At 43.0% G+C, this 15411-nt stretch overlaps 1 protein-coding gene across 10 annotated transcripts in view; it reads left to right on the forward strand.

The window, feature by feature from the left end:
- Window positions 1-15411, forward strand: part of LOC126237344 (proline-rich protein HaeIII subfamily 1-like) — a 388790-nt gene that overhangs the window by 300700 nt on the left and 72679 nt on the right. For 7 of the 10 annotated variants that reach the window (XM_049947396.1, XM_049947397.1, XM_049947394.1 and 4 more), the window contains exon 4: window positions 8380-8448. In XM_049947396.1, coding sequence (XP_049803353.1) covers window positions 8380-8448 — 69 coding nt within the window. Of the gene's footprint in view, window positions 1-7156; window positions 7263-8216; window positions 8449-15411 lie in introns of those variants that run through there. The other 3 variants (XM_049947400.1, XM_049947401.1, XM_049947408.1) reach the window with 3 other exon arrangements.

A 15411-nucleotide genomic window follows, 5' to 3' on the forward strand; every position in this document is an offset into this window, starting at 1 on the left:
GTCTCTGTTCTTGTACAGAAGGGTCAATATTCAGGAAAATTGGGAAATGCAGACGTTCCTATGCGCGACAGCCTATGAAGAAGAGAAGTTGTTACACGCTGCACGTACAGTAATGCAACTAGCTTCGTCGATTGCACTATGAGCTGAACATAACGAGATGGCGTAGAGGTAAAGCCACGCGGCCCCCAAAGAGGAGGGCCGTCGTTTAAGCTCCTCGCTTTCCGCTGCTCTGTGGTTTCCTTAACCACCGGGAGGGTTCCTATCGACAGCACACAACCAATTCCTTTCCCCATCTTTGTTGTCCAACTTTGTGCAACGCCTCCAACTTATTTACTTGTTTATTTAAATTCATCATATTAGGGCTTTCTGATCCCTTCCTACATTTTTAATATGCCAAAAGTAATAAAATGGTATTAATAGAATTAAAAATAAATGAAACTATGTAATGACAATAAACTGACTAGGAACTAATAGCGTTAATGGTAATACTACTACCGTTGCTTTCCCTGCTACTGGCCACAGTAATAATAATAATAATAGTAATGCTTTTGTGGATCAGGAAAACTATGTTTGAACAGGAAAACGGTCAATAAAGCCACTGAGGAAAAGGAACGCAAAATCCTAAGATAATTTTTACTCCCAAAAGTTGTATGGGATCTACATTACACAGATGCAATCAGAAAATCAAATAATACACAAACATCCGTGGTGACATTAGAAACCGCAGATTAAGATTCTGTAGACATACTGAAAAAATGAACCCAGACAAACTTACAAAACAAATAGCTTTTTGACAGCATGCGCAAAGATAAAATGTACAGGGTAAAATTTAATGCTGAGATCAAAAGTGATCCAAAAATTGCCAGAAAATACTGCTCAAAATCTTCAGATTCAATACTCTCAAATAGCAAATTGACGTAGACGAAAAGCCTAAAAGAATACTGGGACAACATGTTGTGAAGAGAGAAAGGACGCCCATAGAATGAAAGAAATATGGGCACAAGGGAAGGCAAATGGCGACCTTGCAGCCCTAATGGGTTTATTTCCAAATAATAATAGTAATAATACCGATAGCAGGAAATACAAAATGTACTTACAGGTGGACAAAAGGTATATTATGTTACCTGGAGAATTTAGTGATACAGAAATTTAGGCAGACTGCACCACCTAAGGACGTTTGTGACTCAGTACGTCTTGTTGATGTGAAGGGTACATAGTTGTAACGAAATAATGAAGGCATATACGACAAAGTAGAAAGTATTGTTGTATCTGTTGATATGTCACTGAATTTTTGTGGGAGAACTTTCCCGAGCCGAGTTCTTGCTACTGAAAAAACAGAGAAAACAATTGAAGGGATGAAGTGGGACAAAGCCTATTTTGCTCTAATGGGATAGAGTGTTTTTGCTGTGTTATTCAGACAAGAGTGATGAAGTCGAGGGGACATATGAGGGAGAGTATACTTTCATAAGGTGATAGAAGATACAGAAAAGTCCTTGGGAGTAAGCATTAGTTCCGTTTTCATTAGTATGTGTAGTCTGAATAAAAATGCTTCTGAAAAGTCGCCTGATGAAAAAATATTGTCCATACACGTCTCATAAAGATAAATATTTCGTGATTTTTCCACAAGGAAATTCTATTTCATCCATCAAATACCAGATATCTGAACAGCACTAACCTTAAAACATCTTTAGTTTCCGAGAATGAATGTAGTTTCCCACTTCACTTTGTCTGTATTCGTCGAGTTTGAGGTCATCAAATCTTTCTGAGTACTTAAGTTGATACTCTAAAAGTACTTAGTTTTTGAGAGTTCTCAGCCTTGTGGTGCAAGTGATAAAAGTGTTTTCGTCCACAGCAAAATTCATGTAAATTTGTCCAGCATTTTCTCATCTAATGGATACACTTTTTTCGTCGGTGGATGGTTGCGTGTATTTTTTACTTTATCTTTTCTTGCACACCCTTTAATAGGTCAGCCATCCAGATGGATGCATTAGATGTTATTTCTTATACAAGTACTAAGAAATAGTGAAAGCGCCAAGAGGAGAAGAAATTAAGATATACAAAAGCAAAAATTTTTAAAAAAGAAAAATAAAAATGAAAGAGAGGGAGAGAGAAAGAGAAAAGCTGCATAAGTCCACAATGGGAAAAACAACCATTCTATGTTGAATATCGAACCTACCTACTTCACATACAGTAGGTGCAGCGATCATCTTGGTTAAACAGATTAACGGTTACAGAAAGCATAGCGCACAGTTATGAGTATGGACACGCGTAAAATCAACAGTCCTTTATGACAGCCGTCTTCAGGGTTACAAACAGGGCACAGATATCAGTGAGAGTAAGACTAGGCCTCTAAAATCTCACTATAATGTGCTGTATAAGGTTCGTCGTGTCTGGATAACTGAAATGATTTATTGCTTCAAGTGATACCTGTACGTTATTGGTATTAATCAGGTATATGATGGCTGTGCCTTCTCGTATTCCTTTCATAAACTGATAGGTAAGATACCAAAATGAAGGACTTCATTAGAAAAGACTTCATTAGAATCGAGTCTCCCTTAACATTAACAAATTGTAACTGAAACAATACCATTGTGAGGCTGTTCCATTTGTTGGTACAGACCGATCAGCGTGAGTCAATGTCATCTGCGTACAACTCATGGACAAATGGTTCAAATGGCGCTAAGCACTATTGGACTTAACATCTGAGGTAACCATCCCCCTAGAATTAGAACTACTTAACCCTAACTATTCTAAGGACATCACACACATACGGTAGGATTCGAACCTGCGACCGTAGCAGCAGCGCGGTTGCCGACTGAAGCACCTAGAACCGCTCGACCACAGCGGACGGCACACATGGACATTTATGCCTCTTACGCGACAGAGACTTCGGCTTTCTCGTATTAAGGGACTGGATACAGTCTATAGTAAAGAAGAGTGGACTGATGTACAGTACATAGATTTGATATTTCTTAGCGGACTATATTTATCGATATTAATAAAAACATCGAAGATAGTCACCAACATTCTATGCGAAGCATTAGACTTCACAAGCAACGAACTTCCTCAGGTTGGCACACATAATGAGTATCATGGTGAAAGTAAAAAAATGCAAAACACACAATGAAATGCATACATGGCATATCTACGGAGTATAAGAAGCAGTTACAGCACATACTCGATAAGTATGGAAACAAGTGATGATCGTGAAAGTAACAGCGAACTGTAGGACATAGATAATGATTACATACTCAATTATAAAAGCAGACCATGCTTAAAATACAAATAGCAGATGTAAAAAGTAATCAGCTTCATATTTTGTAGGTTTTCATTGTACAAAAACATATTATATATTAAAAAAAGGTAAGAGAAATTGGAAAAAATTAGAGCAAAACAGCGTTTGTGTATGTTCTTTCCATTTTAATAAACTATAAACTGTAATTTGTACGTAAATGGTGAATATTTTAATGCCCTCTCCTTGATAGCAGTACAACTGTTGTAAAAACTGAAACATCATACACATTCTGCAGAAAGATAATGAAAGAAAATGATTTTCTCCAAAAAGTTTAAAAATTACGTGTGCATTTATGCTTCTCATATTTAGAGTTATGTTTTTGTCAGAGACTATTTGGCTTATAATAAGATCTCACAAACACATTGCATTTACTTTTACTTTTTGATATGGTAATTAGTTCTGATATGAGTATTTAAACGATGAACTTTGACTCATAGGTCTCCTTTCCAAATTATTTTCAAACCGACGTAAGGGTTTTTCTTTCAGTATCGAGTAACCTATTAGTCCTCCTCATACCATCCTAAAACATGGAGTACAGACGAGTTTCCTCCTTTAATAGACTACTTGCTTATGTATGGAGCACATATTGTGCAGCTGTAACAGCAGTGCGTCAAGAAGTGCACCTCCATATATCGATGTTAGTCTTATAAATGTCTTTCTCATTTCTGGTCATTATTGTGAAAAAACTGTAGACTCTTTAAATCAAAGTTTTTTTTTCATTCCGTGTCGAGGAACTAAATGTCAATGTACGGTGGAAGCAAAACTTGGTAGGTTTTGAAGATTTTTTTTCTGTTGCAAGTTGAAGGATGAACCTGTATGGCCCAAAACGAATTGCCTCCAACGAACAAAAGACAGGATAGAAATGTTCGCAGAACAACTAACGAATATTATAATTGAGCAAATGGCATATTACGAGGTTACGGTGATCTTCCCAAACATAAGTTGACAGTGGTTTGCCGTAGTTTCCTGAACATTGAGCTACCGGCAATTAAAATGGAAAGGAGGTTTGCAGTTGTTGTTGTTGTTGTGGTGGTCTTTAGTCCTGAGACTCGTTTGATGCAGCTCTCCATGCTACTCTATCCTGTGCAAGCTTCTTCATCTCCCAGTACCTACTGCAACCTACATCCTTCTGAATATGCTTAGTGTATTCATCTCTTGGTCTCCCTCTACGATTTTTACCCTCCACGCTGCCCTCCAATGCTAAATTTGTGATCCCTTGATGCCTCAAAACATGTCCTACCAATCGATCCCTTCTTCTAGTCAAGTTGCGCCACAAACTTCTCTTCTCCCCAATCCTATTCAATACCTCCTCATTAGTTACGTGATCTACCCACCTTATCTTCAGCATTCTTCTGTAGCACCACATTTCGAAAACTTCTATTCTCTTCTTGTCCAAACTGGTTATCGTCCATGTTTCACTTCCATACATGGCTACACTCCATACAAATACTTTCAGAACGCCTTCCTGACAGTTAAATCTATACTCGATGTTAACAAATTTCTCTTCTTCAGAAACGATTTCCTTGCCATTGCCAGTCTACATTTTATATCGTCTCTACTTCGACCATCATCAGTTATTTTACTCCCTAAATAGCAAAACTCCTTTACTACTTTAAGTGTCTCATTTCCTAATCTAATCCCCTCAGCATCACCCGATTTAATTTGACTACATTCCATTATCCTCGTTTTGCTTTTGTTGATGTTCATCTTATATACTCCTTTCAAGACACTGTCCATTCCGTTCAACTGCTCTTCCAAGTCCTTTGCTGTCTCTGACAGAATTACAATGTCATCGGCGAACCTCAAAGTTTTTACTTCTTCTCCATGAATTTTAATACCTACTCCGAATTTTTCTTTTGTTTCCTTTACTGCTTGCTCAATATAGAGATTGAATAACATCAGGGAGAGACTACAACCCTGTCTCACTCCTTTCCAAACCACTGCTTCCCTTTCATGCCTCTCGCCTCTTATAACTGCCATCTGGTTTCTGTACAAATTGTAAATAGCCTTTCGCTCCCTGTATTTTACCCCTGTCAACTTCAGAATTTGAAAGAAAGTATTCCAGTTAACGTTGTGAAAAGCTTTCTCTAAGTCTACAAATGCTAGAAACGTAGGTTTGCCTTTTCTTAATCTTTCTTCTAAGATAAGTCGTAAGGTTTGTATTGCCTCACGTGTTCCAAAATTTCTACGGAATCCAAACTGATCTTCCCCGAGGTCCGCTTCTACCAGTTTTTCCATTCGTCTGTAAAGAATTCGCGTTAGTATTTTGCAGCTGTGACTTATTAAACTGATACTTCGGTAATTTTCACATCTGTCAACACCTGCTTTCTTTGGTATTGGAATTATTATATTCTTCTTGAAGTCTGTGGGTATTTTGCCTGTCTCATACATCTTGCTCACCAGATGGTATAGTTTTGTCATGACTGGCTCTCCCAAGGCCATCAGTAGTTCTAATGGAATGCTGTCTACTCCCGGGGCCTTGTTTCGACTCAGGTCTTTCAGTGCTCTGTCAAACTCTTCACGCAGTATCTTATCTCCCATTTCATCTTCATCTACATCCTCTTCCATTTCCATAATATTGTCCTCAAGTACATCGCCCTTGTATAAACCCTCTATATACTCCTTCCACCTTTCTGCCTTCCCTTCTTTGCTTAGAACTGGGTTACCATCTGAGCTCTTGATATTCATACAAGTGGTTCTCTTCTCTCCAAAGGTCTCTTTAATTTTCCTGTAGGCAATATCAATCTTACCCCTTGTGAGACAAGCCTCTACATCCTTACATTTGTCCTCTAGCCATCCCTGCTTAGCCATTTTGCACTTCCTGTCGATATCATTTTTGAGACGTTTGTATTCCTTTTTGCCTGCTTCATTTACTGCAGTTTTATATTTTCTCCTTTCATCAATTAAATTCAATATTTCTTCTGTTACCCAAGGATTTCTATTAGCCCTCGTCTTTTTACCTACTTGATCCTCTGCTGCCTTCACTACTTCATCCCTCAGAGCTACCCATTCTTCTTCTACTGTATTTCTTTCCCCCATTCCTTGCAGTTATGGGATAGAAATTAGATCACAATGGTAAAAACAAACATACGATGTGGAAAATCGACCGCACCTAGTTCATACAGTGTGTGCTGCAATCAGCTTGGTTAAACAGACTGACGGCCACTGAAAGCTTTGCAGGAAGTTCGATGTAAGGCCTCTGCCAAACTCGACAATCCTTCATGAAAGCCGTCTTCAGAGACCCACTCATGTTCCAAAGATTATGCTCCCTAAAGCATCAGTATTCCCGAACCATATCTCTAAAACTTAACTATTAAGGACACATGCGACAAACTGAAAAGTGTGACAGTGACTCAGCTGTAGAAGAAATTCTACAACAGGTAAAGAAATGGTCCTTGGAAGAGCCGGGTGCGCCAGTGATATCCTTTCCGAAAGAAAACTGTAAGCTTGTCTTAGTGAACGGTAAGACGAAAGACCATAATCTTTTCAATAGCTGGAACAAAGAACTTGCATGAATGGAACAATGTAAATCGTATATTATTTGTGAGACATACTGCACCGAAGATTCACTAATCAGAAGCTTTTACTGAAATGTGAAACCGTACGCTGAGAGGTGTGGGATACAACGTCAACCGAAAAAAACCTGATGCTACTGTCTGTGCGCTAATGAGAGCAAATGCAGCTTCCGATAGGACCACAGACTAATATGGCGTGCTGAGGCAGCCTGAAGCCCAGGAATAAGCGTGCGTCGACGAACAAAGGAGCATATGAGAGCTATACAGTTCGTCGCAGCTGTCTTCCGTGACCTTCTCATACAATCAGATCCCAAAAGGACTGCTGTCATGTTCGGTTCGACTACACCACATCACGCAGTGGCGAGCCTTATAAAAGCTCTGCAGCCAACGTTCACCTCAGCACTTCCATCAACATGAGGGCGACAGTGGCAGCTCTCCTCCTGTGTCTTGCGGTGAGTAGTGTGGAATGAGAAAACAACGAACCGTAACTGGCGCTCCATTTGTCTTTTCTACCACATTAACAACTACGTATATATTCATATGCTAAGATGTAAATTTTCTCGCACTCCTTCTCTTATGTTTATAATACGATCAGGCACACATATACAGGGTGTCTCTCCGGTGTTAGGCGTATTTTCTCTGGTGTTTCGGCAGATATTTTCAATTTCGTTTAGCAATGTGTAGCTGGAATCGGCCCATAAAAACGTTGCTCATAGAAGTCTTTCAAGTGACAAAAAATGGTTCAAATGCCTCTGAGCACTATGGAACTTAACATTTATGATCATCAGTCCCCTAGAACTTAGAACTACTTAAACCTCACTAACCTAAGGGCATCACACAACACCCAGTCATCACGACGCAGAGAAAATCCCTGACCCCGCCGGGAATCGAACCAGGGAACTTCCGGCGTGGGAAGCGAGAACGCTACCGCACAACCACGAGCTGCGGACGATTTTGCACTTCATTTTACATAATAGGTCCTGATTAGTCATCTCGTATCTATAAAATTTGCAACTGGTATGTTCACTAAATGAGAGTAGAGATGCTCTCGTGCTCGTTACTTCTCTGCATGATACACATGGAGGTCCTCTACAAAGATGTCGAAAGTAATATGTCATGCGAACAGTGATGCTTGTTTCTCGATCCTCTAAAGTATGAAGCTGCATCCACCATACATCTAAGCTGCCCCTCCTAACGATTCGTAAGTGGCTCCATAAGTGGGTAGACAGTTGCTGAATAAAACTATAGTTCTCTGTATACCACCCAGCAAGAAAGTCTAATATGGCCCCAGTGTCTAGCACATACCAGAAACTGCACTGTTTTCGAATAATCTTGCGTTCAGTGTTACTGCCAACTCATTTAAAAGGGAATTTATCATGTGGTTTATAGCACACCATTTACTACAGGTGGCAGCATGCCGCTGCCAGGAGACTCCACCTGGCCCTCCTGGACCAACTGAGGGTCCACAGCCAACTGGTCCACCTGGCCCACCAACTGGAGGCCCTGATCCGACAGGTCAACCTACTGGAGGTCCTGAACCAACTGGACCACCAGGCACACCAACAGGAGGTCCTGAACCAACTGGGCCACCTGGCCCACCAACTGGAGGTCCTGAACCAACAGGTCAGCCCACTGGAGGTCCTCAGCCAACTGGAGGGCCCCAACCAACTGGTGGACCTCAGCCTACAGAAGGCCCACAGCCTACTGGCCCACCAGGGCCACCAGGACCGTCTTCTGGGGGACTTTGGGGTTTCTGAATCCCCGTACACGCATCTGCGAAACATCAAGAGATTTCAGCCGTGATATTTATGATAAACTCTACCTGATTTTAAAGATGGAAGTGTTCTGGAAATTGCTTTGTAAAATTATTTCTCATTAAATTAGCATTGTAAAATCTCCATAAATGTTTCCGTCATTTGTAAAGTGTAACGAATAACCTACTAACCCAAAAAATAGTAACTCTTTGAACTTGATGTCAAAAAACTGTGACAGTTTCATAAGTCATTCTGTTCTTGACTGTGTAATTAGTGACTTCAGTATGTACTCTATGTGATGAAGTGTCCTAATCTTGCGCCACATCAGGCTATGTATCCAAGGATATTTTAGTGTAACATTCAAGCGTAAACATTATATCCTGTTTTCTGTACAATGAGTGAAGAAATGAAATTATATGATCCTCCTGGCACATGACAGTAGCGCGATCTTAGAGACAATATTTGGCAGCTAATACCAATGTCGAAACTAAACTGCATAGAACAGTTGTCGTACATGCTCTTGAGATATATTTCTGTTTCGTATTAGCGACAAAGATTATGACCGTGATCTGCCATAGCATATAAGATAAATGTGTAATTTAACGAGGGATCGCCAAATGTGACTCCATCTCCTCATAATTTCAATGTGTTCGTGGGATGTAGTACGGTCTATTTTGAAATACATTTTTACAGTTCTGAGTTGTGCATACAGGTATGGCAGCGTTTCCAGAAGTTTAACAATGACTTCCATTACCAAAGCACCTTATGTCCTTAATGAAGGACTAAAATCTAGTCAATGGACAATTCTTCAGAATCAATGCTTTTACTGTACCTGCTCACAACGACGAAGTGGCGAAATATATCTAAGTATTCATACAACACAGAATAATATCGTTACACTTATGAGCCAAAACATTATGATCAGCTGCTTAATAGCTTGTTTCTCCGTCATTGGAACAAAATACGCTACTGATTCTGCGTATTAGGAATTCGACAGTTTGATGGAAGGTTTTTTATTGTATGTGGCACAAGTCTACGCACAAATCATATAATTCGCGTAAATAACGAGCTGCTGATTTGCATGCGGGGCGGTGGCGCCCGATAGTGATCTAAATGGGTTCCATAGGATTAACATCATGCCAATTTGCAGTCGAGATCTAGGCGCTCAGTCCGGAACCGCGCGACTGCTACGGTCGCAGGTTCGAATCCTGCCTCGGGCATGGATGTTTGTGATGTCCTTAGGTTAGTTAGGTTTAAGTAGTTCTAAGTTCTAGGGGACTGATGACCACAGATGTTAAGTCCCATAGTGCTCAGAGCCATTTTTGCAGTCGAGACGTCAGTGTGAGTTCGCTATAATACTCGTCAAACCACTGTATGACGGTTCTGGCTCCGAGACATGGACTATTTTACTGTTGAATGTTGGCATTGCCGTTGGGAAAGACATGAAGGATGGAGGGAAGCAGGTGGTTCGCAGCTGTCAGCGTGTCTTCGATTACTAACGAAGGAGAACGTCTCCCGTAGCATAATACTGCTTCCATCAGGCTAGGTCCGTGATGCGATGCACGAGCTGCCGTTAACTTCGATGACGGCGTTTGTGGAGAGGACAATCGACCTAGTGTAGCAAAAAGTGTTCACCCAAAGAGCCGACTCATTCCCACCGACCGACGGCCTAAACCCGATGGCCCAGTGTTCACTGCAATCGTTACTGACGACGTAGCTGAGTCAACATGTGAACACGGAGAGGTGGTCTGCTGCGGAGCTCCATGCGCAGCAATGTACCATGAACGGCGTGCGCCGAAACATTTGTGTGTGCAGCAGTCTTGTGCTCTTTTAACACGGTTGGGACAGATCTCCTGCTATCCTACGTTACAAAGCGCAGAAGTCTCCAAACCCCACATTCTGTAAAGAGTCGTCGACGTCCAACCATTTAGCTCCTAGTGGCAGTTTCACTGTCCTTCTATCTCTTTCCGTAGACCCTTACGACAGTATCACTTGAACATTCGACCAGCTATACCGTTTTCGGGATACTCGTCCACAGTCTCCACATAGTAATTACCTGTCCTTTGTCAAAGACGCTTATCTCAATGGATTTCCCAATTTGCAGGCCATATCTTCGCTAGGGTGATGCCACGTACCTGTCTGCTCCGCTTATGTACTTCTGTTAACTCCCCACATTCCCGAAACGCCAACAGGGGCATCCAGTGTCGCGATGGTTAGTGGTTATAACGTTTTAGCTTATCACTGTATATGAGATATACAGTTAAATTACACAATAATGATACAACCATTATTACATGTACGTAGAACTACGTTCTAACCATAATTGACACGACAGTCACTAGACATGTAATCCCTACCCATTACAACCCTCTTTCCCAACCGTATTTGTTACATGCAAAGTGAGATTATCAAAACCAGAGAAATTTTTGTGAAAGGAATGTGTAAAAACAGAGGGTGTTCATGAGTGATTAGTGGCAGTGGGCGGAGAGTGCGCATCTTCATGAAATATGCCCTTGCAAGATGACAAAGCTCGTCCCCATACGAGTTGGGAAACCACGGCTATCATCGCTGAAATGGGCTACTAGGTGCTGCCAAATCCACCGTATTCACCTGACTTCGTCATTTTAACTTCTGAAGCCCCTCCTCGTGCGTGCTGGATCTTCCGTTTCCAAGAAAACATCAGCCAACCGTGCTCTACGATGACGAGCATGATCGTGCAACAGTACGAAGTCTGGGCCCGCAGCATCTTGCAACAACCGCGCATGAGGTCCCAAGATCTCGTCACGATCAGTTCAAAATGGTTCAAATGGCTCTGAGCACTATGCGACTGAACTTCTGAGGTCATCAGTCGCCTAGAACGTAGAACTAATTAAACCTAACCTAAGGACATCACACACATCCATGCCCGAGGCAGGATTCGAACCTGCGACCTTAGCGGTCGCTAGGTTCCAGACTGTAGCGCCTAGAACCGCACGGCCACTCCGGCCGGCTCGTCACAATCCGTGACAGCAGTAACACCTTGCCGATTCATAACTGTACAATTTCATGAAGAGGTGTTCGAGTTGTCAACATAATCCTTGCCCATACGATTAGGAATCCTCCCTATATGGCCTCTCTCCACAATATTTGGATCCAGAAATAGTGTGCCATGTTTCTTTTAGGTGCGTATCCGTCGAGAATTACTCTTCATACCAAATCGGGACTCATCTGTGAAAACAACATTGGCCCACTGTTCGACGGTCCAGGTAGCATGTTAACGAGTCTATTCTAGACACTCCCTTTCGTGAAGGCATGTCAGAGGTACTACACATACAGCAGATGTGCGACAGTAAAGGCCACTATGCGGAAGTCTTCTATACACCTTTTGACTCCATACAACACGTTCAGCGGATACTGAGAGTCGAGATGTCAGTTGCCGTGCAGTACTAAGGCGATACTGTCACGCACTTACAGCCAAATAACGATCCCTTCTTTCTCATGTCACAGGCCCTGAACTTCGAGACACAGTTTCAGTCTCTATAAACTTTAGCCACATTCGAGAAACAACAGAACGATTCACGATAAGCCATCGGGCCACATCAGTTTGCGACTGTCCATCTTTATTCTTGCTATGACCCTCCACCGCAGAGAGTGCGGTAGGCGTCTTCTTTCTGCCATTACTGCACCGTCTGTGCCAGCGTACACAGCGATTGTGGATGTGGGACTTCCTGGCACGCACTACCCCGTTTGATAGGCCCCTGACATCTTCGTTGGTGTAGGTGTCGGTTGACCGGAATGCAGTCTTCCGTGCAGAACAGTATCGTACGGACACCAGTTGACAGTTAGTATGATTATATTTTGAATTAGGCACAAACGTGGAAATAGCGTTTTGTTACTTTAATTTCGGGCACCAGTGTGATTTGGGAAGAAAAAGGATAATGCAGCATGGTACTCGTGCCTACAACGGGTATGACCAAAAGCACATCATAAAGAGACAAAAATGTCTTATAACAATCAACGAATATCTTTAAAACAAGTTACTGTTGAATGGAAACGTGTACGCAAAGTTTTCAAAATAATTACAGTTTCACTACCACGAAATCACAAAAAATTACACTTCTGCTTTGAAGATAAGTTTTATAATACATTTATTCACTAATATGAGAAATAGACATATCTGATAGAGTGTAACTTAGCAGTTACTTATTTATCTAACTTTAATATGTTCATTTTCCATGTGGAGAGTTTAGAATATGAGGACCATTGTAATTTTAAACTGGTGTCCTAGCGAAAAGAACCATTATGGTGGACGTAGTGGAGACTTTCAGGCATTTAGTGACCGGTTTCCAACATCCAATATGGTAGTACAGGCCGAGCAAACAAGGTCCAATATAACGAGTGTAGCGTCCTGGAGCCTTTATCTGAATGTTTGGGAGAAAGGATAGAACTCGAGAGAAAAATGCTGTGCGGGTTCACTGCCAGGAGAAGCCCTGGAAAGAACAGTGTCCCGAAATAATATCATCTATTTCTCCTTATTACTGCATGTTGGTCATGGAAAATACACTCCTGGAAATTGAAATAAGAACACCGTGAATTCATTGTCCCAGGAAGGGGAAACTTTATTGACACATTCCTGGGGTCAGATACATCACATGATCACACTGACAGAACCACAGGCACATAGACACAGGCAACAGAGCATGCACAATGTCGGCACTAGTACAGTGTATATCCACCTTTCGCAGCAATGCAGACTGCTATTCTCCCATGGAGACGATCGTAGAGATGCTGGATATAGTCCTGTGGAACGGCTTGCCATGCCATTTCCACCTGGCGCCTCAGTTGGACCAGCATTCGTGCTGGACGTGCAGATCGCGTGAGACGACGCTTCATCCAGTCCCAAACATGCTCAATGGGGGAGAGATCCGGAGATCTTGCTGGCCAGGGTAGTTGACTTACACCTTCTAGAGCACGTTGGGTGGCACGGGATACATGCGGACGTGCATTGTCCTGTTGGAACAGCAAGTTCCCTTGCCGGTCTAGGAATGGTAGAACGATGGGTTCGATGACGGTTTGGATGTACCGTGCACTATTCAGTGTCCCCTCGACGATCACCAGTGGTGTACGGCCAGTGTAGGAGATCGCTCCCCACACCATGATGCCGTGTGTTGGCCCTGTGTGCCTCGGTCGTATGCAGTCCTGATTGTGGCGCTCACCTGCACGGCGCCAAACACGCATACGACCATCATTGGCACCAAGGCAGAAGCGACTCTCATCGCTGAAGACGACACGTCTCCATTCGTCCCTCCATTCACGCCTGTCGCGACACCACTGGAGGCGGGCTGCACGATGTTGGGGCGTGAGCGGAAGACGGCCTAACGGTGTGCGGGACCGTAGCTCAGCTTCATGGAGACGGTTGCGAATGGTCCTCGCCGATACCCCAGGAGCAACAGTGTCCCTAATTTTCTGGGAAGTGGCGGTGCGGTCCCCTACAGCACTGCGTAGGATCCTACGGTCTTGGCGTGCATCCGTGCGTCGCTGCGGTCCGGTCCCAGGTCGACGGGCACGTGCACCTTCCGCCGACCACTGGCGACAACATCGATGTACTGTGGAGACCTCACGCCCCACGTGTTGAGCAATTCGGCGGTACGTCCACCCGGCCTCCCGCATGCCCACTATACGCCCTCGCTCAAAGTCCGTCAACTGCACATACGGTTCACGTCCACGCTGTCGCGGCATGCTACCAGTGTTAAAGACTGCGATGGAGCTCCGTATGCCACGGCAAACTGGCTGACACTGACGGCGGCGGTGCACAAATGCTGCGCAGCTAGCGCCATTCGACGGCCAACACCGCGGTTCCTGGTGTGTCCGCTGTGCCGTGCGTGTGATCATTGCTTGTACAGCCCTCTCGCAGTGTCCGGAGGAAGTATGGTGGGTCTGACACACCGGTGTCAATGTGTTCTTTTTTCCATTTCCAGGAGTGTAGTATATCAGTTAGAATCCTTTAGATCTCTCCCCCTTTCCCACACCATTACGAGCATATTTATGACCCAGTTAAACTATTCAGAAATACAAAACAGAAAAAATGTGAACGTGACAAAGGAACAGGGAGGCTACGTAATCCGCTAACCTTCCGCCAGGGGAGAAAGAACCATAGGGTCGAAGAAAGGAGACAAACATATCGCGTTCCACTATCCGCCGTCTGCTCTTGGGCTCCTTTTCTGTGACGGTCTTGCTTTCCGTAATTTCTTGATAGCTGAGAAAAGCCCAGAACTGCGTTGCATTCTAGCTTGCACTGCTACCCTACGTCTTGGTTTATGATGTAACGACGTCCCCTTGGCAGCAGTCTAATTCAATTAACTGTCTCACGCCCAACCACTGTGGCGTGAACTCTCGTTTCGGCAGCTTTCATACCAGTGTTTGAAAACCCACAACTTTTTGTGATCGTCTCTGCTATGGAACCACCATCCTTAAAAGGCCGAATAACATTGTCAAATCTATTTTCATATATATTCACTGATATAAAATAATCGAATGTCTACATAGTACACCACACTCCACAACGTTTCTCTCCTTTTTGAGCTACCTCAATGGGCTAATTTTAAGTATTGTGGAAAGCGATCGCCGCTACATTCTTCCGTCAGCGCCTGGTAAGTCCAGAGATTGAGGCGAGATTAGCGTCAGTATGCAGTACGGCTAATATTGCATTTCCTCCAGCGAACGAATAATGAAGGACCAGTCTTATACGTTTTCGAGGCATAGCAGAGTTCCGAAAGAGGGTCAGAACTTACTGTGACCAGGCGAAACTACTTTCGTCCGCCATAACTGTCGATTCTTTGATTACTCTGGGAGAAGGTTCATCAAACTA

This window comes from Schistocerca nitens, chromosome 2 (genome assembly GCF_023898315.1).
Source record: "Schistocerca nitens isolate TAMUIC-IGC-003100 chromosome 2, iqSchNite1.1, whole genome shotgun sequence".
NCBI classification, from domain to species: domain Eukaryota; kingdom Metazoa; phylum Arthropoda; class Insecta; order Orthoptera; family Acrididae; genus Schistocerca; species Schistocerca nitens.